This window comes from Crocodylus porosus, unplaced genomic scaffold (genome assembly GCF_001723895.1).
Source record: "Crocodylus porosus isolate Cpor-Errol unplaced genomic scaffold, CroPor_comp1, whole genome shotgun sequence".
Lineage (NCBI taxonomy): Eukaryota > Metazoa > Chordata > Crocodylia > Crocodylidae > Crocodylus > Crocodylus porosus.
The window spans coordinates 54004095-54031201 of NW_017728931.1; the positions used below are offsets into that span (position 1 = coordinate 54004095).

A 27107-nucleotide genomic window follows, 5' to 3' on the forward strand; every position below is an offset into this window, starting at 1 on the left:
AAAGCAAAGAGGGAGTGATACTTAATACAAAGAGCCTTTGGTAGTTTTCCCTTCAATTTCCAACCCCCCCTTCCCTCTCCCATTAAGGAGACAAGGAGGGCTAGCAGCTGTGTTTTTTTCTAAATCTGCTATTGATAATGCATTTTTAATAATATTTCTAACAGGCAGATGGGTCCACTGCCTCCTCACTGCTTTTGTGTTGTAGTCTTAAGGCTAAGAACAGTGCATCCTAAAAGGAGAAGTGTTTCATTGTTTTTTCCAGATCTCAGGCTGGGGAGAACAGAGTTGCATGCAGATACCTAAGTCCACTTTGGCACTGTTAATTAGGAAAGGGTTGGGCCCTGAGCCATATGTAAAAATCCCAGCCATACTATTATTTTAAAGAAGAAAACAAGTATGTGCATCTGTCCAATCTCTCTTTACATCTATTCATTATCAAGGTGGGGAGGTAGAATATAAAAGCCCCCTAGCAGAGTTGTAATTGCAAAGATTTCTTGTTGTGCAAAGGCGTTGGGGAAACAATGTTCCCATAATCGCAACCCAGACGCAATGATCTAAAATTGCCTGGTGCATGAAATAAAAAAGCAAAAGGGTAATGTCAGAGGGAGAGGGACAGTGCCAGGCAAAGCTGGGGCTCTGCAGCAGCAGTTTGCCCTCCAGAAGCACCCCCACCCCAACCGCTGGGCAGGAGGACAAAAGCAATACAAATACAGGCTGCTTGTTTTGGATGCAAACTTTCTCTGCTTGCATCTGCCTAAGCGGGACAGTGCACAGCAGAGACAGCTGGAATTTTCCACTCTGCAGAGGTGACGTGTCTTCCCATGCAGGCAGCAAGAGGGAGTGGGGGGTTAGAGATCTCAATGCAATGAGAATACATGCACAAGATGTTGCTTTTTCCTTCCCCCTCCTGATGCCCAAAGCTGAGAGGTAGGCCATGTCCCTCCCCACCCTTAGGCATAACACTGGCTTCTTTGTGTCCATGGCAGGGCTGGACTAGCACTGGTGGCTGCTGCTGCTGCTCTCTAAATTCAGCTGCTTGTGTTCAATGTTAAGCCTATACAGTACGCAGGGGCAGATAGGCTGACCCCTTGCCTGTAGGCTCTTAGCTAGGTGGGAAAGGAGCTTTCACTTGGGAGGGAAATCCATTGGGATCCCTTGTGTGAATGAGGCTTTTGCAGGGTCAGACCCTTTGTTTTTCAAGCGAGATATGATGGATGTCAGCATGGCTTTGCAGTGGAGCTGGGGAGGAAGACTTATGACCACTCTGCAGATTAAAAGCAGTGCTGTGGAGAACTGAGGGCTGGTGGCAGGCAGTGAAGGCCTCTTGCTATGGCTCCAGATTGGTGACTTCAAGCTCTGCTCTTGCCCTGTGTTGGAAGCTGTCTCCAAGTGACCCAGCTGTCAATGGGGACCTGGTCATTGGGGCTAAGGAGTCAAAGGTGACCAGATGGGATGCTCCAGCCACATCGCTGCCTTGTGTGCCCTTGATGACAGGAACAAGCGTTCTTAACCAGGCCTGTAGTTGTTAGACTTGCTTAGATCTGTTGACTCTTCACGGAGCTGGATGACCTTTTGCTTTCTAGTCTCCATGGCTGAGCTGACTGGCTGTCAGTAGAGGCCAAGACTTGTGGCTTTCCTACGTCTACTCAGAATTTCTTGCAAAAGGAGTTGTGTGTAGAGACTGCAACCTAGTTTCTAGGAGGACCCAGATCAAATCAGGTTGCCCCTATTTAGGAGTCTCCCTTGATTGTTCCGTGTTGAAACAGTACAAAATGGACAAGCTGGCTGCCTGTCCGCGGCCCCAAACACACCCTGGATATCAGGAAGTGAAATTGCACGAGATGGGGACCCAAGTCAGTTCCTGATTTTCAACTAATGATGTGAATTACTGTAGGCAGCAACAGTGTCCCTGTGGCATCTTCTGTGCATACACCACCAGGACTGTATACAGATTTCCAAAAAGAGGACAGGAGAAAGGAGATATGTGTTATGTCTTCTACAATGCCAAGCTTGACTCATGCAAACAGGGAGCAAACCAAGCTGGTCAGCTAAACAGATGTCAGATTGGAAAGAATAACTAACGCACTCCCAAGGTCCACCCCTGTGATGCCCAGCTGTGAAACTGCTCACTGTAGATTACCCAAGTCCTTGTAAAGTGATTGTCTTTCCTCCCAGGTGCTTTGATCTGCACTACCACTGTTAATAGGGATACCACCTGAAAGAGCACCCTCAGGGATTGGTGTCTACGCTGTCAAGATGAATGACAAAACATCAGCTGCCCCAGATACCAGTGCACTGCTGCATGAGTTCACATCCAGTCTGACTTCATGCCATGGCTCAGGTTGTACAGCGCAAGTTGGAACCTGAGGGGAAAGCTTTGGCTTGCTCAGTGGCCCTAAGACAGCCCAACTCACCTCCAGTGGGGGCATGACAGGAGACTGGATCCTGCCGTTTATGGCAAGCCTCAGCAAACGTGTGTCTTGTGTCTGGCCAGGCTCAGACAAACTCCCAGCAAGAGAGAGCTCCTCACACAACTTCAATTACTCTATAGACCAAATAGTCCAAATTTCTAGTCCCAGGGAGGGATGGGGGAAACACACACACACCAGGAGCTCCAGTCTCTGAGACTGCTGGGGGTCGAGGCATATTAAGGGTGTGAGGTGTGATAGTCAAGGTGCTTGTACCTCTAGAATACACCTGGCAGTGAGTGCAGAGACAGATGGGGAGGTAGAATGAGCAACCTTGCAGAGTCCTGTTGCTGTAATTCTGGACTGCAAATCCCAGAGAACTGGGGGGCAGCAGGAAGAGACGTGAACACACATCCAGAGAGCTGTGTTCTAGCGCCTCCTGTTTCTTGCCTGAGCCACTGCAGGCATGTGGCTGCATTTCCTGAATCAAAGGTAAATGTCTGTTCACTTCTGTTTCAGTTCAATCTCAGAGACAGTGCAGAGTTGTAATGTGCCCTTGCTGGGCTGCTCCCCCTCAAGTGCCTTCCATGAACTTTCATTTCTACCCAGGAGAACTTTTACAATCTTTTCTCCAATGCCTGAAGAAGGGTGTTTATGCCCAAAAGCTTGCAATTAAAAATTTTTTTTTGCAAAAATCTTGTTGGTCTAATAAAAGAGATCATCTTTACTGCAAGTCCTGATTGCCTTTTCCCAGTTGCGAGGCACAAAAGGCCTGGGGGATAGTAGCGAGACATGCAGCCGAGAAGAGAGGGTGGCTTGGGCAATGAGAACAGATCCTGAGCACACTTCTTGAATCTGGCATTGAACCCAGCTGGAATGGTTTGCACAGCCTGGCCAGCATGATGGCTTGGCCTGGTTCAAGGGCAGGACATTGTTTTCAAGCGTGGTTTATTTTCTCTAGCAAGCAAGGCAGCAGGAGAGAGGAGGGCTAGACTGGACATCAGGTGTTTGAAACTTTTTGTGTCAAATTTTGTCTGTCTTTCCTTCTTTTTCTGTTGTCTCTACTTTCTCCAGCTCATCTGTATCCTTTTTCACTGCGAACAATTGGAGGAAGCAACTCACGTCCTGACACTGCTTCCTTCATCTGGGTTGTGGGATGTATTTGAGCTGAAAGGGGGAAGAATCACCACAGCAGTGGCTGTGCTGGCTGCAGCACCAGATGGGGCGCTTGGAGAAGAGCTAAAGCATTGGATCAGCACGTACCCCACAACCGGGACAACTTTCAAGACAAGGTAAGGAGAGGAGGTGAAGGTCCAGCGAGAGGTGGCCCTTCTGATGTCAGTGCAGGTGTGGGAAAGCTCAGTAAAGGCAGGACAGGTGGAAAGGGGAATTACTGCACAACTGGAGCCGCCTGCTGGAAACAGGTTTTGCTTTGGTCGGTGATTGAAGGAAATGGTGAAAATGAACTGCAAATATTTCAAATGAGTGAAGTTGTTGTCAGTTGAGGTAAGGCAGGAACATGAATCCCCAGGTCCTGCTGTTGCTGTCAATCAGCCATGGATGAGCCTGAAGCTTCATAGGAGAAAATACTATCTCTGCCTCAAAGAGCTTGCAGTAACAAGAGGGGAAAGCTGCGAGGAACCAGTGAGCAGGACCCACCTACACCTACAGTCTGGGCCTAGTCTTGTGGGTTATGGAGAGTTTCCCATGTAGAGGAGCTGCAGGATAAGACTTCTGTGTTGGAGACAAAACAGGAGCACACCAGGGCCACAAGGGAGGGAGACTTGGTGGGAGAGAGCCATGCTCAAGAGAGGTGGAGGCCAGGGAAAGAGGGAGACGCCCAGGAAATGGAGAGGGAGATGCCCAGGGTAGAGAGTGCAGAGATTTGTATCTGGATGGGTGAGATCCTAGGGCGGGAGAGCAGGGGGGACACGGGGAGCTGGAGGCTTAGAACTGGCTGGAAGCAGAAGGGGGACACCTGAGGGCAGCAAATTGACTGGTGAGTGGATGCTTCTCTGCTTTGCATCTGCCTTTTCCACCTCTCTGGCTGCATGCCCCAGATGGCCTCCTCTTCCAGGGGAGCATCAAGCAGGATCAAGGAGGGAAACATCAGGCTGTATTTCTTTTCCCCTACTCCCTCACCCATGCCCCAAAGTCTGAGCCAGAGTAGCCCCAGCTCATCTCACATGGACCAGCTCCACGACTGAGCAGAAGAAACTAACCAGATGCCTCCTGCCCTGGCCCACACACTTGTTTGCTTGCTTTGAGCCTGGCTGAACAGGGGCCTTTTCATTAGCGCCACCTCTGCCCACCTTCTGTTACTAAGACATTTCCATGTGGCAGAAGGAGCAGAGCAGCCAAGTCCTTGGGAGAGGGTGGAGTTATGCAGAGGCTATGCAGACTGCAGCAAGAGGGGGACATGCCCCTGCATCAGCTGAGGAGGAGAGCTGTGGCTTCCCCTCTGATACAGCGAAGGGTGGGGGATCAGGTCTCCCCCTGTCCTCCTCTTTACCCAAGGCACCCAAGTGTCCCTGACCTCCCTCTGGGATGCAGGAGGAGCAGCTGCAGTGGTTGTTTCCACTGTTACGAATCACCGCAGTCCTGGCTCTGGAGGCCGAGTGCGGTGAACGTGGTGGGTTGGATCCATCTCCCAGTGGTGCTGACGGGGTCCAGAGTGACTCTTCAGCGTCTGTAGAGTGGCTCCAGATTTCTCTGGAAGCAGGATCTGGCATGGGAGCATTATCAGCCAAATGGAGGAACCTGTTTGGGTTATCTGTGCTGGCAGCCCTACTGCACCGATATCTATTCAGCTCAGGAAGCAAAGTCCAAGTGCTGCTGCCCCCAAGGCAGTAGTGGGGAGAGCACTTCAGAGGGGATGAGGTCTACAGACATTTGGTTATTTTTTGTTGATTCAACAAAGCCTGTAAGGAGCAGAGAGTCAGGTTTTATCGGGGCCTTCATCTTGGGATTTCCTGTGTATTCCCTCTCATAGCAGCCCCTAGATCCAGTCCACATGAGTCACAACTCTTGTGATGATGACTGTCCTACCTGACCGTCCTACCTGCCAGCCCGGCAGACAGTCCACTGGGCTCCGAGAGCTGCTCTGCTTACCAGTCAAGCCTGCCAGAGAGCAATTCAGGTAGGCGTGAGCCAGCTGGCAGTGTGGGGAGCCACCCCCCTGCCAGAGGGGCACTGGCTTCATGAGGTCCTTGGAAGCAGCACAGGGGCTCTGTTAGCAAACTGAGCAGAGGGTCCCTGGAGAAGTTATGTTGAAGCAAGATGGAGCCATTTTACAACGGTCACTTTCCTGCCCACAGCCATCCATTAAACAAGAGAAGATTGTACTAGGGGGAGAGAGCAGGACACCAGGTCTTCATTTCCTGCTAGCCAGATTGCCAAGTCAGTGTTTTCCAAGGGGCCTATTTTGTCACGAGTGAACAAAAGGAGGAAGCCCAGGCCCTCAGCCGTTCCTGTCCCCTCCATCTGCTTCAGGCTAAACAACCCAACCTCCATTCAGGAGCTTGTGAGGGAGAGTGACCTGTTGGCAGAAGGAGAAGAGGGCATGAGAGACTGCAGCGATGGGTCAGGGATGTAACAGGAAGGAAGGAAACTGAAGTAGGCAGGGAGATGACCCAGGCTGGGTCTTCTGCTAGTGTAAAGTCATGAAGAATGGTTGATTTATAGCAGCTGAGTGGGGATCCAGTGTAGGGGATGAGGGGATTCAAGAGACAGAGGCAGAGGGCTAGGAGGTGCAGGCTGAACGGGGCAGAGGAAGAAAATAAAATAACAGAGAGAAGTGAAGGAAAAGCTACCCCACCCACTGGCCAGTCTGGTTTACTACAAACCTTTTTCTCCTGGTTATATCACATTGCACTGGCAGGGTGCAGTGTATTGGTCTGAACTGTTACGAATCAATTGCTCAAGGTCTGGTGAATATTCAAGCCTCTTTTAAACTCCAGAAGCCTTTCCATATTAGCAACAAAAAGACTTTTGCTTTAGCAGATGTGTGGAGCACTCAATATGGGCCCCCGGCTGGCCTCAGCAGTGCTCCAAGCCTGCGAGAGCAGCATGAAACTTCAGACTCCTTCCTAATGAGGCTGCATCTCGCTGGAGGGCTCAGGGAGACTGACTGGACCTTCCTTGTGCTGGGGTAGTAATTAATTCAGATACCAGCACTCCTCTGGAAAAAGAAAAGTAGCAATCAAGTCTACACCTGCCACATGCCAGAGAGGCTAAGGGACCAGATGTCATCCAATATGTTTAAGACCAAGTTTCTGCAGCTCTGGACATGGAGCAATATGGGTGTCATTAGCCTGTGGCATTTGAGACATCTGGTACTGGCTACTGCTGGGAGCAGGCTATTGGACTGGACAGGCCGATACGATCTGCTTATTGCAATTCCTTCCACACTTCCACGTACACCTTGTATTAGCCAGCCTTCATCTGGTCTGGGGACTTTGTCCTCTCCTAGCTCTCAATGAGCTAAACTAGTTGATGATGGGAGGGGAAGCCAGGGCAGGTCAGTGACATATGCTGAAGGCGGCTCCAGGATTGGACCAGGGGAAAATACAAAATGACAATAACGCTCCCATAACACAGGCAAAACAACAGCCCAAAGGGTGCAAGATGACAAACCTGGACATGTGCTGCAAGGTCACGAATGCAAAAGGGTGGGAAAAAAAACTGATCAGGTGGCTGCCAAGACTGACTTAGTTTGGAGGCCAGAGGGCAGGGTGTCAACTGCCCTAATTTCCAAGGAGGTGTGCTGAGCAGTAGACCCCAGAGCAAGCTCCTTGGCTGCTACAATTCCCACTTTAGCAAAAGGAATGTGGCCATCCCTGAGCCTACCCTTTCCACTGGGAAACTCCCCACATCCCAAACCTAGCTGGGGGAGCCCTAGGATCCACCCTGCCTAGCACTAGCCTGAAAACGCTACCTACCTGTGCCATCAACTTAGCTCAAGGAACCCTATGAGGTCCAACCATAAACACAGCCTGAGACTTTGCCCATTCTCTAACACTGACCTGAGCCCTAGCCTGAAACCCAACTCAGGCCAGGCTGCTTCAGCTGCTCCAAACCTAGCCATAGGCAAGAGATCCCTAGCAGTCTGACCACAAGACCCGTTTTGGAGAGACCCCCAAACCTAGCTGAAAGATCCCTAGCAGCTGCAACCCCCTCACTGTAGAAAGGAGAATCTAGCCAGTGCTGAGTTTAGCAATAGGTGATACAGACATGTTCTGGGCAGAGTCCTGAACAATATAATGAGGCTGGGATGGGGAGACAATCATGGTGGGCCTTTGCTATTCACAAGTCTTTCTGCAACATGCATCCTGCTATTTCACTGCCTGCTTTATACAACAGGCAAGGGCACCATGTCGGGGCTCTGGATCACAGTCTTCACTCTGCCACTGCTGTGGACTCCGATCACAGCCATCGCGCCCTCCCCGGATGACACTCTGTGCCCCATGAATTGCTCCTGCTCCTGGTTGCAGCGGTTGGTCCAGTGTGCCAATGCCAGCCTCTCAGCTCTCCCCATTGGCATTGCCAATAACACAGTGGAGCTTGACCTGCAGCACAACAGTTTCGGTATCTTGTCATCAGGCTTCTTCCCGGATCTTCCTGAGATCACCAGCCTTTACCTGGGCAGCAGTCATATCCTCCAGGTGGCATCGGGGGCTTTTAAGGGTGTCAGGAACCTGTACCACCTTCACCTGGACAACAACCTCCTTGAGCAGCTCCCACAGGATGCCTTTGTGAACATGACAAACCTGATCTTCCTCCACCTGCAGCACAACCAGATCACCTACCTCCCGCCAGGTATCTCCAGATGGAGAGGTCACCAGAATCAGTAAGGGTTGGCTACAGGAAGAATGAGAATGGCTAGCCCTGCATCTCTTACCCTCTCATCCCTGGTCCAAACGTTGGGTCTCCAAAAGCCCCAGTGCTTCTGAATAGATAGGGCTGCCACCAGGCCTCCTGCACATACATGATACGGGTTATCCTAACCAAGAAAAATGAGAGAGGGGAACTCAGGACTGACAGAGACCAAGGGGCATCCTGATCACAGATTGTTTGAACACAGAATAGTTTGGGATAGGATTTCAGCTGCAGCAGCACCCCCACCCCACTCCTCGCTTTCTCACTGTTTTTCTCTCTCTCTCTCTCTCAGGAGTGTTCTCCTCCTTGAAGCAGCTTAGTGTCCTGGACCTGAGCAACAACCTACTAGTAGAGCTCTCTGACCAAGCCCTTGGTGGTCTCTCACAGCTCCGTCGGCTCTACCTGACTGCTAACCGTATCTCCAATGTGTCAGTCCGCATCCTCCCACGCAGCCTGCGGACGCTCCGCCTTGACCAGAACCAGCTGGAGAGCGTGCCCACAGTCATCCGCACCTCCATCACGCTTTCCATACTGCAACTGAGTGGGAACCCCATCCGAAAGCTGACATCGCTCTCCTTTGGGAGGCGGCTCCGCTCGCTGAACCAGCTGTTTCTAGACAGCCTCTCCTTGGAGAAGATCACTGCACTGGCCTTCACCAGGCTGCACAGGCTGGAGGTGCTGAGCCTGCGAAACAACAGCCTGGAGTCGCTCCCGTCTCTGGCCTCCATGAGGTCTCTCTCCACTCTGTATCTGACTGAGAACAAGTGGTGCTGTGACTGCAGCTTGATCTGGCTTCGGACCTGGCAGAAGAAGGTGACCCAACAGGATCGCAGCCCTGTTGAATGCAGCTCTCCGACGGTGCTGCAGGGACAGCTCCTCGTGGATTTAGAAGTAAGTACTTGGTGTTCACAGGCTGGCTGGTCTTTGGCCTTCAAGCCAAGTTTTTCCTCTCTTTCACTTCAAGGCCTGGTGGCAGTGGGAAGGGGGCTATTTTTCAAGGCAACAATACCTTAAATTGGAGGAGACAGATGTAACAAATATATTGCAGGCTGGATCTTATGAGCTGATAGCTTCCACTTCCTGAATATTGACCCTCTACCATCTGTGCCCCAGCCCCTGAAAAGCTTAAATTTGGCTTTTGGTTTCTACCAGCCCATTCCCCAGGAATGAAGATCTTTCCAGGTTTGAGCTGTATTCTTTGTGAGTCAGCTGCTAGGGGGACAGTCTACCCCATAGCCTGCCTAAATGTAAAGCTTTTAGAGAATATGATTAACATTAACCTTTTGTACAAAGTGTGGGGAGGGAGCAGCAAGGAAAGAAGGGCCATGGGGTATTAAGAACAGTTGGGCTTAATCTTTCAGAGTTTGGAGGGAGTAAGTGTATTGCAGGTCAGGAGGATGCCTCCATGGCAGGTTTGGCAGCTGGTGAAGAGGAATAAAAGAGGTAGCGGCCTACTATTTTCTGTGCTTTTGGCTCAGTTTCCTTCCTTTCTCCTTCTGCTCTTTTCCACTTCCCTTCCTAACTCTTGTAAGGAACAGCTCTTTGTTGGGTTGGGGTGTGGGTGAAGAGGTCAAAGGTCATTCTCCATTTTGGGAGATCCTGGATTCCAGGGACCTGGGCAGAGAATGGCAGGCTGTGGTTTATGGCGGACTCAATACTGTGAAGTTTTGAAGGCGCTACCGTGTAGGCTCAGGGCATGAAGAGGTCATGTTCTGTGCCCAGTGCAGCTATGCTACCAAACTCCCCCATGTTGATCTAGCTAGCTGAGCTCGAAGGTCTAGCAAGCTCAGTGAGCACCCTGGGCGTGGGGGAGGCCTAGGGGTATGCCCGCTTCTGTAGAGGGATGGGAGGGTAGGAGGGGCAGGAGTGGGTGAAGAAAGGATTTATCTTCCCAGGCTACTGCTGCTGCCCAAACCCCATCCCCAGGGAGTGGGGGAGGGAACAATTCACAGCCTGCTTGCCCTGCCCTAATTATGCCACTGACTGAACTTGTGTCTATTCAGAGGTGTGGGGTAAGTTCACTATCCCCAAAACCCTTTCTTCTTCCATATGATGCATCTCCACCTGGCAGGGGAAGCAGCGTGACCACATAGGCGGGTTCCCCAAGGCAGGTGATTCTCTCTGATATGTCCTCCATTGGAGGTCTATATTGAGCAGATTCTTTTTGGTGTTGGGTGGTGGAACTGGAGCTTGCTCCATCCACTCCATGCATTGACCTGGTATTCAGTGCTTCTAGGACCGGTGCAAAAAAACGGGGGGGGGGAGGAAAAAAAAAGCATCTCCACTAGGGGCTCCTGCACCACAGCTAAGCTAGTAGAGCCCTGGTGCCATTGTTAAATAAAAGCTCACGTGGGCACAGTGTCCAAGATGGTCCAGATCTCCCCTTTCTGTTGCCTATTTCCCACATCTTCCACCTCCATTCCTTCTCTTGCATTCACTCTAGGCATCTTTTCTCCCCTTCCTTTAGCTCCCTCTAAGGTCTGTTCAGTCTCTTTTACTTGCAGTGCAAAGGAGATGGGCACTGGGCAGCATTGCAGTCTGTCCACGTGGGCCAGGAGCCAGCTGCATATGGAAGGGGTAGCTGGGCCAGCAGTGAGCCTGTGCCAGAGCCGAGGGGGTAGGAGAGCTGAGAGAGAGGCCTCAAGCTCAGTGGGAAGAGCAGACCTCTGACATGTGATCAACTCAGTGGGAAGCTGAGCCACATCCATTCAGCCATGATCCAGCAGAGCTAGTCAGACTTCCCCTGCCAGTTTGACCAGCTCAGCTAGCAGGTTGTTCCCTTGGGGGACCAGTGGATACAAAAGGGATAGTTTATAAAAATAGTGTGGAAAACGCTTGCTTTTCTAAAGCAGGTCAGGGCTCACCCCAGAGATGGAGTCATTCTTAAATAAGGGACATGTAGTCGCCCTAACATTCTTGCAAACAACAGCGCTAAAGACAGTTTTCATAAGAGGAACTGGCCTAATAGTAGAATATACTCCAGTTGGCTTCATCTCTGGCTATCTCACCAGCACCACTCTCCCCCTCCATTTTAATTGGATCATCTACTCTTCACTTCTGGTCCTAAAATCCTACCCTCCCCACAAAGTAACCTCCCATTTGTGTCTGGTGTTGTGACCCAGAGCGACTGGGCTGTTCCATGCTTGTCAGTAAAGGATCTCTCTCTGCCCATACTGTCAAGAAGATAGTGCTGCTTGAAGGCAGCATTGATATAGGAGAGGAAATTTCTCATCTGGGTTTCTTTTCCTCCCTTTCTAGCTACAGAAACTGACTTGCCCCCCTTTTGGCACAGACTCCACAACCGTGAACCCAGCCAAGAATAATACACCCGTAGCCACTGTGCCATCTCTTCCACAGACTGCCACCACACTTACCACCACTACCTCTACAGCCCTTATTACCACCAGGGGCACTACAACAACACACTTAACTGCCTCCCAGAACCACCCACTGGTGAGATGGGACCCATGCCTGGCCAGCGTCATCACCAGCGTCAGCATCAGGCCAAAGAGCGATACTTCTCTAGTAGTTGCTTGGTCCTTTGCTGGAGACCATGACCAGTTTGAGGTGCGATACAAGGAGGGCAAGGACGAGCAGGTGCTGCGGGTGATAGGTGAGCTGCCTGAGGTGGAGCTCCATGGTCTCCTTGCAGGGACTGAGTACAGAGTTTGTGTCATCCCCCAAAATGAGCATCTGTTGGAGTGCTTGGCTCCTGCTCCCCAGCAGTGTGCAGCAGGCCACACCACAGGCCATCTACAACCCATCCATGCCCCACTCGGACACAGCCACACTGCGGTGGGCATTGGGGTCGCCGTCACTCTTCTAGTACTGGTGGTGCTAGCAGTGGTCACTATTTATAGACTACGGGCCCAACCAATCCAATTCCAACGCCATTATGATGAAGATGAGTCATTCCCACATCGCAGCAGCAGCAGCAGCCAAGCCAAGGTGACCATGGGCCCAGTTTATGAGAACATAGAGGATGACGACCAGCATGTTTACATGACAGCTACCAGCCAGTGGCCAGAGGAGAAAGTAGACTGCACCCTGGTGACCCCACCCTGGCTCCCACCCACCCCCACATACGTGACTCTCTGATTCCAAAGCTGCTCTGTGAGATGCAATGGCTGAACAGGAATAAGACCCTCAGGCCTTCCAGCCACCCCAAGGACAAACCACTGTTGGAACCCAAGGAGTGAATTGAACTGTTTGTAGCCAACCCTTGCAACTGATGCAATAAAGTCAGTCAGATCCTTAGAAACTGATATAAAATAGGCCCAATACCACAGGCCTGTCTTCTCTCCTGTGCAGGATTGTGCCCTACAGCATAGGTGCCTTACAGTGCAGTTTCTACCACCCTGCTGTAGAAAGGCTTGTGCAGAACTCCATGCCCCACATGTCATTTGGAAACTGGCAAAAAGGTGTCCCAAGCTCTGTTCAGGTATCTAGGTCATTCACAAGGCAACACATCTTCCTGCTTTCACAGCCAGTGATAATCAATAATCATGGTGCTCAACCTTCTAGCCCTTCAGGCCAGATGAAGATCATGGGCTGATCCACAGCTGGATCTTGCAGTTGGGGTCAGTATAGCAACTGGATCCAGCAGGGGTCTGTCCACAGGTACAATCTGGCATGCTGGCCTGACTCCGTACAGCACAACCAGATGTGGTGTGATCTGGGCCATAGCACTCCCTCGGGACTGGAAATCTGGCAGCATGGGAATGCCAGCAGAATTACAGTAATTGCTGTGGCTCTGGAAGCTGCAGCAATTCATTACCACTGCTCCCCTGCCACCAAATTTCCAGGCCTGTAGGCAGGCCCAGGGACTGGATAATACAGCCCTGCAGATTGGATTGGACCTGCAGGGCAGGGGTTGAACACCGCTGGTCTAGAATCCCAACCCTGACTGATTTATGCCAGACACTCAAACTGCCAGTGGCTGAGAGGGGTTGTTCTTCATATAGCTGCAGCCAGACTGAAAATCTCATGAGCATGATGAGTGAGAGCTCTCACCTGCTCACTCCATCTCTTTCTCTAATTTGGTACTTCCTTAGTAGGGTGAAAAAGGTGCAAATGAGAAAAAAGAAAAAAAGCCTGCAGAGGTAAGACAAAGTTAACCAACCAAAAAGGACAGAGATTCTCTTGGTGGAGTAAAGATTAAGTCTAATTTGACTGAAACCAGAGCTGCTGATCCTAAGTCATATCAAAGTTGGTTGGTGCCTCAGAATGCAAAGAGATCACTCTCATTTTTAAAAACATGCTGGTGCCACCTTCAATGCAGCAGTTCAGTGCCTACATTTTTCTGGGATGTGGAAGACCCTGGGTCAATGCTTTCATCTTCCCCCTTCTGCCAAAAATCTTGGGAACAGCTGCAATAAGTTTGCCTCCCGTCTTTCAGCCAAACTTTCCCAGTAGGTACTATAGACCTAAGTTACTATTGCTGGACAGCCTGGAATACAAACACAATAAAGCGGCAATGGGAAAATGTTGCCTTATGAATCCATTAAAGCATTTCAACCAGTAGGTGTAAACAACAAAAAAGATAAACTCCCCAAGCCTTGCCACTGAAGTTTCAGTAGATGTAGTGGGTAGGAACACTTTTCTGGCACTAAAAGCAGAGAAGAGATTTGTTTGAGTAATGCCTAAAAGGGCCAGGACTAAACAATGAAAAAAAAGCAAACATCACCTTTGTTTATAGCTGCCATACCCTTCCCTTTTTACTGCAAAATGAAATAATCATTTGTGCATTGATTTACAAAGATTGTTGTGTATCATGCTACCCACCCCCACTTCCAGCCTTCCTTATGTTTTGCTGGACCAATAAAGCTTTTAAAAATCAGTTAAATAGAAATGTGTTCCTCCTTGTTGGCACCAGGTGAATTGGTTTAATGGAGCAAGGAAGTTGTATCCAGGCAAGCATGAAAGTGTGGTATGTGGTGCTGTAGACCTGTCTGTGGCACTACACACCACACACGCAGGCGTTTTCAGTGCTGCTACCTTGCAGCATGGTGGGGGGATTTGACCCCAGAAGATCTCAGGATCAAAAGAACCCAAGCCAAAAAAAGGCAGGGTGGCAGATGCAGGGGCAGCACACACTGCCCAAAACCAGAGCCTGGCTGGCTGGAGCCACACTCCGACTGCCAGCCAGGCTCCTAGCTGCAGAAGTGCCATGGCTGCAGCTCCCCACCGTCCCCAGGTAAGGCTGTTAGGGCAGCACAGTTGGTGGCCCGAGCCTCCCCTACCCCACCCCGGGTAACCTGCCACATCCCAGAGCACATGTGGCACAGGCATTGCCCAGGAACAAGGAGCAGTGCCACAAGGTGTGCTACTTGTCCCTAGAGAAACAAATGCCCACGCTCATCTGAATGCAGGTATGATGGGTAAAGGCAACTGCTCCAGGACAGCAGTTTGACTCCACTCACAGTAGAGTAGAGATATATGACATCGATCTCTAGCGTAGAGATCGATGTCATATATCTTGACTGAAGACTTTTTTGAAAATCTGGTATCCCATGATCACTCTTGGCAAAACTGGTCAACTGCAGCCTCGGGTCCACCACAATCCGCTGGCCGGGGAATTGGCTCTGTGGTCAGACCAAGAGGGTGGTGATTGATGGAAGTCAATCGTTGTGGTGCCTTGTGACCAGTAGGGTTTCCCAAGGCTCTGTCCTTGGACCTGTATTGTTCAACATCTTCATTAATGAAGAACAGGTAAAACGGGTTCTGTAAAATGGGTATAGCATGCAGAGACATTAGTATACATCATGAAACTATCAACTGCAAGAAATCCACACACAGCCTGCGTGGTTTATTTTGAGCTGTTGTGCTCCAGCTGCTTACTTACAGAATTGATGACATAGCACACAAATGTGATGGGCTAACCTGGGTTTCTGTCACATACTTGATGAGAGGATCTGTTCCCTTGTGTGCTAAGGTATAGAACTGCAGTGCTTCCATAGCTACAAAAAAAGAATATCTGTACCCAAGGCAACTAGCAAGGACATGCATATTCAGGGACAGAAGACACTCTCCTCTCTTCTGAGCAACAGCCCCTGTCCTCTAGCCCAAGAGTTCCAGGGTAAAGGCCAACTGGGAGTACTGGTATGCATAAACACCACCTCCTCAAGCTTGCTGGTTAGGGTTTAACTATGAAACTTTGACCCTTCAGTAGATGGGAAGCTCCTGAAGAAATTGGGGCACAAGGACAAAGTTGGCACGGGTACAATCCTCCCCAGTAAATGGGGCAGTTTAAGCTTCACAAAACATAAAATCGACTTAAGCAAAGGACCAGGACACTAGACAGCAGCAAGGTGGTCAGCGCTTTTTTGTTACCCACAGCACTCTACAGCTTGGAGAAGGGGATCAGGAAAGCTGTACCTCAGGGAACATGTAGCCTAGCTCAGTACTAGTGGCTAAGGCCAGACCCTTTGTCCTTATAAAGCCACCCAAGAGAAGGGGAGTTGCTTACCAGCAATCAGAACTCAAGCTGTGGTTGATGCAGTCTCACTGCAAGGCACATGCACCTCAAAAAGGAAAGTAGCCAGAACACTTGCTTAAAAGCAGTATTTATGTTAACACAGCCTGCACATCCTTGTGCGCCATGCTGAGAGCAGAAGTTCCTAAAACCCCTGCCAAGATGAGGGTTTGTTAAGAATCCAGCAGCAGAGAGTCACAAACTGCTGCTCTTTGCTGCAGCTTTTCTTGCAAAGCTTCCCCAAACAGCTGCATGGGACAGCTGCTGTGCTCTAGTTGAACAGAGAAGCAATGCCCTTTGCATGGGTCATTTTTTTAGTTCAAGAACCTGCTGCTGGGATCTAAATGGCCTGAGCTCTACTACACTCCTTTGGGAAGCTACTGAAGTCATGGAATCTCTGTAGGAATGAGCTCTGACCACCACCAATTAATGACCACCCTTAGCCATTACAGGGCACACTTCAAACACAGTATACACCCAGCTGAACAGTTTCTGAACTAGTGTTACTACATCTTTGGAAGAACAAAACAGCCAGCTAGAGAGATTCTGGAAGGCTGAATCCTGCATAGGTAAAAAGACAAAGATATTTTCACGTCAATCATGTGAAAGCATGTCCCTGCTTGGAAAGGAATGAGGCTTGGGGGACAAAGCCATAAGATGATTTGCTGGCTGATGTATGGTTGAAGGTAAGGAAGGAACTTGGGGCAAGTCCTCAAGGATACCTTATCCAGCTAGAAGATGGCAAATCTTTCCTATACTATTAATACTTGAATCTCACCCACTTCTTGCTAAGGTGACAACAGAGTTTGGTTGGAAGCTGGGGGCAATGAATAAGAAGGTCTCTGACTTGGGAGAAACAGGACTGCCCCACTACTAAAAGTCATCCAATATTCATGTTGCATGGCGCAGTGGGTCTGTCTTGGTGAATGTCACAGGGTACAAGGAAACATAATTTTTATATAAAAAGATATTCCTCCCCAAAATTGGATCTAACATCATGTGTGGTCTTTATCGACAGCTGAAAATAAGCTATGTTCATCTGGGCCACTTACAAAACACAAGTGACCATAAGTACCTAATATCAGACTGCTTTATATTTTAGAATCAGCATACTTAACAGGGCATAAGTTGGTTCACAGACCAGCATAACTCATGTTATTAGTTAACAACCAGTTCCTGTATCTTGCCTCCAGTGTAAGAAGTCTGGCTGAGAGGCTTTGAGAGGGTCTACTCATATATAATAGCCAATTGCATTTCAAAGGAAAAAAATCCATTAATAGGCACATCAGTGTAGACACCCATGTTCACAACACAGGTCTCAAGTGAGGAGGAAATGCAGAGTGACATCTGTCTTCCTCAACTAGATGAGTAGATAAATGACAAAGGATTTAAAAGAAGCCTCCAAGGGAGAAGAGGTGTCCAGGGAACCTGGCGTCTAGGGGAAGATGTAGACCCCAGCTGGAAGGGTTTGGGACACTAGGGCACCCCTGGAGCTTGTCACAGTGAAGTATCCTTTCTTGATTCTGAGCAAGAAATTGTAGGAGCTGCCAGCGTCCTAGTGCTTTTCACTACTATCCAAAGGTTTTGGAGCAGGGTGCCTTGATCAGGCTAAAGCTAGTAAGATTGGCAGGTAGGATTTTGTCTTTATTTGCAAAGCATTTACACAATTAAGAGGCATGGGCAGGAAGGCAAAAAATAGTTTGTGACCATGGGATAAGAAAAAAGCATCAGACAAGGAGTGAGGATCGACTTTCACCCTGCTTCAAAACAGAACGAAGGGCACTTCTTGTTAAAGGACAAAACAAAATCAGGGCATCTACAATTCAACCTCAATCTATAAAAATGGCATAAAAGACAGAGCTCTTTGTTTTCCATTTGTGGTGCAGGGATGCTAAGACCACCCACTTTGGTATTCTCCAAGTCTCTGGACGATGCACCAAAGATACCCATCTGATAGAGGACATACTCAATCCAGAGGCTGACTGCCCCAGCCTTCTCACTCTTAAATGTAGAATATAAACAGTAGTACTGTATGTCATGGTCCAGATTGCAATATTTCCAGGTTATCTAGACACTCCTATTGTGCACTTTGTACTGACCCAAGCTGCAGGACATTGAAGTTTCTCTATGGAAGACCAGAGTTCTTGCATTTACAAGTCACCTCCCTGTTGAACAATGTCAGAAAAGTTGTCACTCCCATGATACTCCTCCCCAGGCTGCAATCTCTAGGTGAAAGTTCTGTCCTGAAAGTTGATGCAGTTTTTGCTCAGGATGCTCCACCACTGGTGTGATATTTTTCAGTCTTGTAGAAAAAAAACAAATACCACTGTGCATAGCCTTCATCAATCTGATGCAGGCCTTCAGTACAGTCAGATAGGACCTTTTTATGGTTCTGAAGAAATTGGGTTGTCCCCCCGGCCAAACTGTTAAACATCATTCACTCACTACATCAACATATGAAGGCAAGTAGTGTATGAAAACAAGAATCAAATGCCTTTGATATCAGCAACAGGGTTGTGTCTTAGTCCCCAGGCTCTTTAACATCTACTTTTCATGCCTACTTTTTCATACATTCAAAGACAGCAATGATGGCATTTTTCTTCAAACTAGACTAGATGGAGGCTTGTTTAACATCACAAGGTTTAGAGTGAAAACTAAGGTGAAAGAGCTGGTTCCGAGAGATGTCCTGTTTACCAATGATGTGGCTTCGGTTACCCACAGTGAATCTTCCCTGCACAATCTCTTGGACAGATTTTCTGCGTCATGCAAGAGCTTTGGGTTGACAGTTAGCCTCAGGAAGACTGTGATCATGTGCCAAGGAGTGGAATAACCAGTGCCTGATATCACTCTGTAGAGTAAATCTCCTGGCGTCATTGACAGCTTTTGCTACTTGGGTTCTACGATCAGCAGGAATCTTGCCCTTCAGACTAAACTAACAGAATCAAAAAGGCAGCTATGAATTTTGCGCTATTATAGAATATGCATGGAATAACAAAAGCAAAGATGCAAATCTACAAGACTTGTGTGCTGTCGTCCCTGCTTTATGGTTCAAAAACATAGACTATATGCATTAGACATATCAGGGGACTGACCAGATTCCACATGAGATGCCTGTGCAAGATCCTGAAAATAAAGTGGGAAGACAAAGTAGCACACACAGAGGTGCTGGAGAGCACAGGACTGACACTTAGAAACCACTATCAAAAAGAGGAGGTTGCAATGGCTCACCCACATCAGAAGAATGGGATAAGGCCATATCCTAAAGAATATTTTGTACAGCGAGATTTGAGATGGCTCTAGAAAGTGGGGCTGCCCTTTATGGCAGTATCACGTGCACAAAAATGATACAAAGGTGTTCAACAGTAGTGTAGAAAGCTGGGAGAGTGTGCAGAATCCCATCCAATCTGGAGGCAACATCTGGCAGTGGTGCAGCTAAACATGAAGTGGCTTTGATTCAGAGCAGAGGTTCCCAACCATCAGGCCACAAAGGATTGGCCACCAGGTCATGGGACAAGCCCCTCTGCTCAGACCCCCGTCTGTCCACCTGGGCAAGCAGCTTCCACCACCGGCAGTCACATGTAGGGTTAGAGCTAGGCAGTAGGGCAGCCCAGAGAGGGAGGCAGCCGGCTCTGTGCATCCCATCCCGCTCCCATGCTGGTCTGAAGTCTAAAAAAGGTTGGGAACCACTGATCCAGGGAATGGAAGCAAAGTGAGAAATAAAGGAAGCCGCATGCCGTAAACTTAGGCTCCAACTCAGACAATACATAGACTTGTGAAACTTGTAACAAGCTGTGTCACTCTTGAATTGGGGTCATCAGCCACAAGTAGATTCATCAGGCACCTGACTAGACCTCTTACATGTACACCATGATCCAGAGGATCTACAGTTGCCTGTAAAGAGAATGCAATACTTCCAGGATATTATTTAGAAACTCCTATCATGAACTTTGTACTGACCCAAGCTCCAGGACATTGATATGAAGCTTCTCCTTGAAAAAGTGCAGGAACTCTAGTCTTAAGTCATCCATCTAAGCCTCATAACACTGGTAGGAAAATATCTGTTATGATTATCACTGGCAATTGGGGGGGGGGGGGCAGGAAATCTCTTACCACGTAAGGGAGAATAAAACCAAAAAGGAATTGTTCTTTCCATTTGGAGAGGTTTCCCTGAGGAATGCATAGACATAGGTATGCATGCATTTGAGGTAAAGTTTAGCATGAAGGTGCAAGAGGCTGCATGACCTAGGATGGACAGATAAGTCCTCACTGACATCTTGAAGGTTGAGACCACCCTGGCAAAAGTTCCAGTCATTACTGAGCCTCATTTTATGAGATGTAGCCTGTTCTTGACAGGGTCCAGGGTGGACACTAGAAATGGCCCAGTCTTCAAAAAAGGTGTCAGCTTTTGAATGCTCCAACTCTGCGCTTGGAACAGCCACATAGTGAAAAGCAGCAGAGAATCTTCATGCTTGGAGCTGACTGGTAAAGGGAAATCTAGGCAATACACCAACATGTTTTTTCTCCTGATGCAGGCCACCAGCACTGCAAAGCATTTGGAGACAGCTTTTCATTCTTCCATTCAGCCTCCCAGGAGCCCCTTGTACTGATAATAGATCTGGCCCAATGCAAATTGCAGTTATTTCTTATGAGAGGGCCTGGTGGCAATATGAAACTGCCCTGAAGGTTGAAAGATCTGAACCAGTCTCTCTTATTGTGGAGAGGGCAAGATCATAGGACCACCATACCAATGATGTGGCAAAACCTCTTCCCACCGTCATGTAGCAGAAGTTCCCATTTTCCCTGGGGCTAGTCCCCTGAGATGGGACAAGGAAGGTGAATTGGTAATGGGCAGCAACCTGAATCAGATAGTATAACTGGCTATGATGGTACCTAGCACCTACTGGTTCTCTCAGCCAGCTCCTCAAATCATGGGGCAAACACAGTTGTTGAAAGGAAAGAACAAGAAGGACAAAGTTTGGAAAGGTGAGGTATATCTGCTCACATCAGCTATTTTGCCTGGTCAGTAAAAGATGCTGGAAAGAGTGCGTCACAGAAAAGTGCTTCTGAAAAATGAAAGCACTGACACTTTCAGTGACTCGGGTATAGCCAATACATGAACAGAGAAGAGGGCTAACTTAGAATGCCTGCCTGGAATATGGGCCAGTATATGTGCTTTTGTATGAGGGCAGGTTTGTTGACCATGAATTTGTTAAAAGAGCCCCCCACCAGTCTTGAAGGCACTGCTTGAGCCTTGCAGATAAAAAGCTCCACTCCTCTAAAAGGGGAGGTCTTCTACACAGCATTCTGCACCTCCTTCAGAAATCCAGACCCCTGGATAAGAGAGGAATAGCTTATGTTTGCATCTGTCATGAAACACAGAGATGCCCATTAGGCCAGAACAGAAAGGAAAGAAAAATCAAGGACCCCAAAGTGGAAACAAATCACACCACTCTCAGGGAGTTCATAGAAAGAAAGAATTAAAGTTGGGGAAAACAGACTTCAAAAGGCGAGGACAGACTATCTAGAAGCAAAGCAGTTGAGAAGAACAGGAAATATATACTATCCTTTGTGCTGTGTGCTGACAACATAAGGAGAGGTAGAGTGAGGCACATGTGGTATGACACCTGCTAAGGCAGAAAAATCATCAAGCTTGACATGGATATGGGTGACCTCCTGGAGAAGGAAAAATCTTTTCTTATTCTCACCAGCTATCACACCCAAGGCCTCATGGACAAGCTCCAGATTTCCCAACCTTTACCGTCTTTAGCTCCTGCCACTTGGGGAATGTGTTACTCAACTAATCCCTACCTCATAGGCAGTAGACCACTAAAAACCAGCCTGGAACTTACAGTCCTTTCCAGCTGTGCCAAGAAGGAAATGGAGGGGACTTCTCTGCTTTCATAGTAAAAGAGAAAAATTCCAAGAGCAGCTTCTTTACACTGGTGACCAGAAACCTTACCAAGAGAATTAACTGAGGGATATATTAATGGAAGACATCTCCTCTTGTCCCTTTCTACCCTGAGGGAAACACTTACAATGAGTAGAAACATATCATGCAGTTCCCAATGACCTGAATATGTGAGGGGACACGGGTTAGTACAAAGACAAAATTTGACCTTGAACTGTCATTTGTAGTTGCAGGTAAATAATCCCCCGTATTTTAATAGAATTAAGTCCCTCTGGTATTTCTTGTTACTAACAGCGTTTTTTCAGCTCCAAGACTGAGGGCAAAGTATCCTCAACTACAAAACCTCTATTTTGTCCCATTTAAGCTGTCCCACATTCACATATAAGAGAGAACATGATCCTATTGCAACATGGGACTGGGACAGCAAAAGGAAGGAAGAAAGGAAATATTTAACTCCATATGCATTCAGCTGATTCTACTCATTTCCAAACCAAGCCTATTTTAATTAGAAATAGGGGGAAAATGCAGGTAATGGCAATATCACAACAAAACAGGCTTGCTTCCATAAGCAAAGACCACCAGGGTCAGCTCCACTGGAAGGGGACTTAATATACAGTCGGAGGGGCCATATGTTAAAATTCAGATGGGCCACACAGCACCCTCCAATGGCGAGACTAAGAACAAGGAGGAACATGCCTCAGTCCTGGAACAGCAGCAGGGGGCTGGTTAATCTGGTAAACCTGGAGAAGCAGCAGCAGCAAAACACTGCTATTATCTTCTACAATAGTAGAGGGCAGCATGATACAGGAGCCATGGTTACTCAAAAAACAAAACAAAACAAAACAAAAAAACAAAACTTAGTAGGGATCAGACTCTGCTGCAACTCCAGAGAAACCTCAAGTATGGTACCTCTTGTAAGATGGTGGTATGGACACAACAGGACAGAAATACTGAGCTCAAGTCAAATAGGGATTTTTTCTGATCCATGTGGAGCAAGGAGCCATAGGACTCATTCTAGCAGAGCTCATTGTTCTGCAGACCAGGGAGTCTGCTTTGGAAGTGGGGAATTTAATTTAAAAATAGAGTCAGCAGGATTCCTCCAAGTTTGTTGAAGCAGAAAAAAAACAAACAAATGTAAAGATATCCCAGTGAGACGGAGAGAATGTTTCCAGAGAAGCCGAAACTTTCTCCTGCCATCCAGTTAAGAACTCTCTGCTGATGAAGTCTATGAAGGGGAAAAGGACATCATTACGCTTCTGTTACAGCTGATGAAGTGTTTGCAACAGAATGTGGCGGGCAAAAGAGCAGGAATCCAGAGCACGGTTAGGCCTGTGGAGATAGAAGAGAAAAAAAAAAAGTTTGCTTGAAGACTATCTTGTACCTGGGCCTTGAAAAAACAGATTACTACTTTCTTTAAGCAGCTTTAAAGAAAACAAAAGGGTCTCAGGAATGAGTAGTATCAGGAAATCAAGTCAGCCTATACTGAATTCTTATGGATGTAACACACTCCTCCTTACTCAGACAGTACCTCAGATGCATACAAAACACCAAAGCAAATCTACTTGTTGATATACCTAGTCCCGTGTTCTAACCCGGGGTGGGCAAAGTTTGGCTTGCAACAGACTCCATTTCACAGCACCCAGTTTCCATGGAGAGCTGGGGGGTGCTGTGGCAGCGCAGGGCCAGGATTTTCATGGACAGTGGCTCAAGCAGCACTGGCAGGGCAGTGATCTGCTCCGGGGCTGGGGCCAGGGTTTTGTGGTGGTGACATCAGGGTCCGGAGCCAGGGTAGAGCTGTGATCTCCTGCCCACGGCCCCCGGGCAGGGGCACGCAGGCAGCAAACCATGGCTCTGCCCTTGCGGGGCATGCAGGAAATGGACCGCAGCTTTGTCCCAGCTCCAGACTACACTGTCAACACCATAAAATCCCAGCCCCAGATCAGCTCCCTGCCCAGCACTGCCAGTGCTGCTTGGGTTGGTCTCTGTAGAAACCCAGGCCCTGAGCAGTCATAGCCCTGCCCCTCCTGGGGTCTACATGGAAACTGGCTGCAGCAACACAGGCAGGGGCTCCTGGGAAATGGAGTCCGGCTGCTGGCCAAACCTGCCATTTTGCCTACCTATTCTAACCTATGCTAGAATCTTTGGAGGAAACTCGCACGGGCTGAAATTCAGTGTTACAACTGATCAGCTCATGCCATAAAGCCTTGTGAACAAGAGGCTCTGGAATCAATTATTTTAGTAAAACTATAGCAACACAAGTTTCAGGGAAGGATGAAAAATAAGTTATTTCACCACCTATTACTACTACTATTCTGCTCACACATATAGAGGTTGCTTAAGTTAAGTCTTTAATATACATAACTTCCCCAGCTACCCCCTGTAAAAACAAATCCCTTTCCAAGCCCAGCATCTCAGAGGTGAATTTTCTTCGAACCATATGAATTCATTGCCTCCAAAATGATTGGAGTTGTGCGTTGGGGGAGGGGGAAAACAGCATGCTGGTCTGACTAACCACTACCTATCCATCTCATCCCAAAAATGTATGTTCAATGAAATTCAAAAACAAAAAGACAAAAAGTTATGCTCAACTTGGTGTGCCCAGGGAGAGGGGAGATGTGCTTACACCCACATTTTTGGGTTCCCAGGGGCTGGAGGGGGAAAGGTGGAACATGATAAGGAGCTACAGTCAAGCAGGGGACAAAGACACAGCTGTTCATTATAAAGACTACTTTTATTGAACAAGTAGTGCAAGGGAGCCCACTGATAAAAGCACCAATAAAGAGAGGGGAGGAAAAAAACAAAGTGGGCAGTAAAGGTCTGACTGAGTACCAGAGCAGTCAGCTATAACAGGAGTGGGAAAAGGGGGCATGAGAAGCAATGCAGTATAGGATTTCTGGAGGACTAACCCCACACGCGTCACAAAAGGCTTTAGGTCCACACACAACTTTGAACTAGTTCACAACAAATCAATTCAGCACCCATCTGCTTCATGTTTGGATCAGTTCAAAATTATGTTCAAGCGTTGTATGTATTTAATAGTGTTCTCCACCAACCAGGCCTTTGGCAGAAGGATGCTGTTCAGGCAATCTGACTTGAAGTCTCCTTCCTGTGCTGTTTGGCAAGACAAGGAGAGTTTGAACTGCACAGTTTGGCTCTGCAGACCTCCACTTAATGTACGTGCTTGCAACAGATAATTGTTTTGTTGTGACATCTGGTTTAAGTATCCATGCCTCAGTTTCCCCATGTACAAAGCTGGACAGGGAAAGAGGTTAATTAGGTAGGTATGCCCAGCTCTAGGTCCCAGAGATGCTCTATTAGTGTGTAATGAGCCAGCAAGCAACTAAGAGGAAGTTACCTACATTGACAAAGCACGTGTTCTCTAGATAAGCACACAAAGAGGCTTCCTGGTATTTCTGGTGCCAGGGAGGCACTTGAGAGGGTCCTGAAGAGGGAGATGCCCAGAGACAAAGGAGAGAGAAAAGCAGGACAAAGTAGCTTCAGAGATTGAGAGAAAATAGTTCAACTTCAACACCTCCTGTGATGGAGATTCTGCAGTTCCCTAGGCAGACTATTCTATTGTCTCACTGTTAGAAGAACAAAGAGGCTTTTCATGATAGCCAGCCTAAATCTACTTTATTGCAATTTCAAGCCATTGGTGCATATCTAGCTCTGTGCAGCAAGAGGAAAAGGTGATTTTCTTCCTCTTTATGGCAGCCTTTCAGATATTTAAAAAGACTGTCACCTTGTCCCCTCTTAAGCAGCTTTTCCACAAGTTGAACATGCCTATTTCCTTCAGGCTATCTTCATATGATAAAGGGCTTGGACTATAAGTCATTTTTTAATCACCTGCCTCTGGATTCTCTAACTCTGTGCCCAGAGCCTGATCTAGAAAGGGATGCAGTGGCAAGACTGAACCTCACTTTCTAAGCATGTGGCAGGAGCAGCAGCCAGGGGACTTTAAATCCTGAAAGTAAGAATTCCCTTTCTACCTTCCCCCTTGCAGTCAAAGGCATGTCCCCTCCCCTGTCACTACCTGTGTCCTTTGTCCTGGAAGTGAGGGAAGCTCCTGTTCCACTCCAGCCAGGCTGCACAGGGGCTGGGTTCAGCCTGCAATGGTGGCAGTAGGCAGACAGGTTCCTCTTCCCTGTGCCTGCTCCCAGACTGGGGGAAGAGAGAAAAGGGAGCACCACTGGGGAAGAAAAGTCTGCCCACCTACCACCAGTATCCCAGGTTGACTTCAGCTCCCATACAGCTCACCTGGAGTGGAACAAGAGCTCCCCCCTCCCTTAAGGACAGGGTAGACAGGAGCAGCAGGCAGGGGAGAGAAGAGGTGCCTCTGAGCATGGAGAAGGGGGGTGGGGGGAATGTTTATTTTCTTCAAGACTTGACAGTCTTCAGCTGCTGTTCTCAGGGCATGGTCTGCCCACCCAGATAGGCAGCAGAGGAGGGAGAAGGAAGGGAGCTGCAGATGCAAACATCCCTGCAGCACTGGTTACTATTCCCATACCCCCTCTTCATAAAAAAAATGAAACAAAAAACAAAAACAGGACATGCTTCTTCTTAAGATGTGAAGCCCAAAAGCTACACATAATACTCTAGATGAGGTCTATCCAGTGCTGTGTAAAGAGAGACACTATCACCTCCTGCATCTGTGATCTACCAAGACTCTTAGATCCTTCCTGGTAGTTCTGCCACCTAGCCAAATGTCACCTATCTTGTATTTGGATGTTTTGATTATTCTTCTTGAGATGTAGCACCTTGCATTTGTCAGCACTCAGCTTCATCCTGTTAGCACCAGCCCAACTTTCCAATCTATCAAGATCTTGATAAACTGCATAGGCTTTGGAGGAGGAACCATTTGCTGTAGACCAGTAAAGGTGGTTTTAAGAGTCAAGTGCCTTACTGCTTTTGACTTCAGATGCACTCCATTCTCTTCAAAAGAGGTAAAGTCCCTCTCTAGGAGCTGAGCCAGAAAGAAGATCTCTGAGGGGGGGGCTGCAGATAAAGCAATGTGTATGTGTGGGTGGAAGAGGAAGGTGTGGGGAGGCAAGGAAGAGAGATATCATGGAGCAAAATGACCAGGTCTTAAGAGTCCAAGCAGCCAGTGCCTCACCCACGCTAGAAGCTATACCTGGGCTGACTTCAGAAAGTTCCCAAAGACTATACCAGGCTGGAATCCCAAACAAGTACTCCCCTGGGGAAAAAAAAAATCTGAGACTGCTGAACTAGCACTTTTGGCTGCAGACTGGACTTGAGCTTCGATTCCCTTCTACTTGGTTCTAGAAGAACAGTGAAAGAAACATGTGTTATGTTCCATTTCCCTTCTTTTAGGGAAAGAAGGGAAGAAAGGAAATTGCAAGAGTAACCCAGCAAGCCATAGAGACAAACAAAATGCTGAGGGTGGTGGTGGACGGGTCATATTCAACCTGGGGGGAAGTGG

General features: G+C 48.2%; 2 protein-coding genes and 2 long non-coding RNA genes across 6 annotated transcripts in view; 2 read left to right on the plus strand and 2 right to left on the minus strand.

The window, feature by feature from the left end:
• Positions 1 to 1678: 1678 nt before the first annotated feature.
• On the plus strand, positions 1679 to 21602 carry LOC109316727. The gene is made up of 3 exons (XR_002102905.1): positions 1679 to 1691; positions 2800 to 2810; positions 21276 to 21602. It is a non-coding gene; the product is annotated as an uncharacterized LOC109316727 (long non-coding RNA).
• On the plus strand, positions 3599 to 13437 carry LOC109316722 (chondroadherin-like). Of its 2 annotated transcripts, XM_019545004.1 has the most exons (5): positions 3601 to 3700; positions 5401 to 5547; positions 7770 to 8225; positions 8578 to 9176; positions 11544 to 13437. In XM_019545004.1, the coding sequence occupies exons 3-5, from the start codon at positions 7781 to 7783 to the stop codon at positions 12381 to 12383; spliced, it is 1884 nt and encodes a 627-aa protein (XP_019400549.1). In that variant the 5' UTR covers positions 3601 to 3700; positions 5401 to 5547; positions 7770 to 7780; the 3' UTR covers positions 12384 to 13437. The 2 variants fall into 2 exon arrangements, with proteins under 2 accessions (XP_019400550.1, XP_019400549.1); XM_019545005.1 differs by lacking the exon at positions 5401 to 5547 and having other exon boundaries at positions 3599 to 3700.
• On the minus strand, positions 13552 to 14094 carry LOC109316725. Its single transcript, XR_002102903.1, has 2 exons — positions 13705 to 14094; positions 13552 to 13669 (listed from the first exon to the last, which is right to left on the minus strand). It is a non-coding gene; the product is annotated as an uncharacterized LOC109316725 (long non-coding RNA).
• RANGAP1 (Ran GTPase activating protein 1) overlaps positions 15073 to 27107 on the minus strand; it is a 38547-nt gene continuing 26512 nt past the window's right edge. The window contains exon 16 of one of the 2 annotated variants that reach the window (XM_019545006.1): positions 15073 to 15244. In XM_019545006.1, the coding sequence (XP_019400551.1) occupies positions 15163 to 15244 (82 nt within the window). In that variant the 3' untranslated portion in view covers positions 15073 to 15162. Of the gene's footprint in view, positions 15245 to 22140; positions 22997 to 27107 lie in introns of those variants that run through there. The other variant, XM_019545007.1, reaches the window with a different exon arrangement.

What these genes read in the sequence shown, in the direction of transcription:
- LOC109316722 (XM_019545005.1), top strand. Translation starts at nt 7,781, where the DNA reads ATGTCGGGGCTCTGGATCACAGTCTTCACTCTGCCACTGCTGTGGACT. An exon ending in GATCACCTACCTCCCGCCAG is followed by an intron (nt 8,226 to 8,577) that starts GTATCTCCAGAT and finishes TCTCTCTCTCAG; the next exon opens with GAGTGTTCTCCTCCTTGAAG. An exon ending in AGCTCCTCGTGGATTTAGAA is followed by an intron (nt 9,177 to 11,543) that starts GTAAGTACTTGG and finishes CTCCCTTTCTAG; the next exon opens with CTACAGAAACTGACTTGCCC.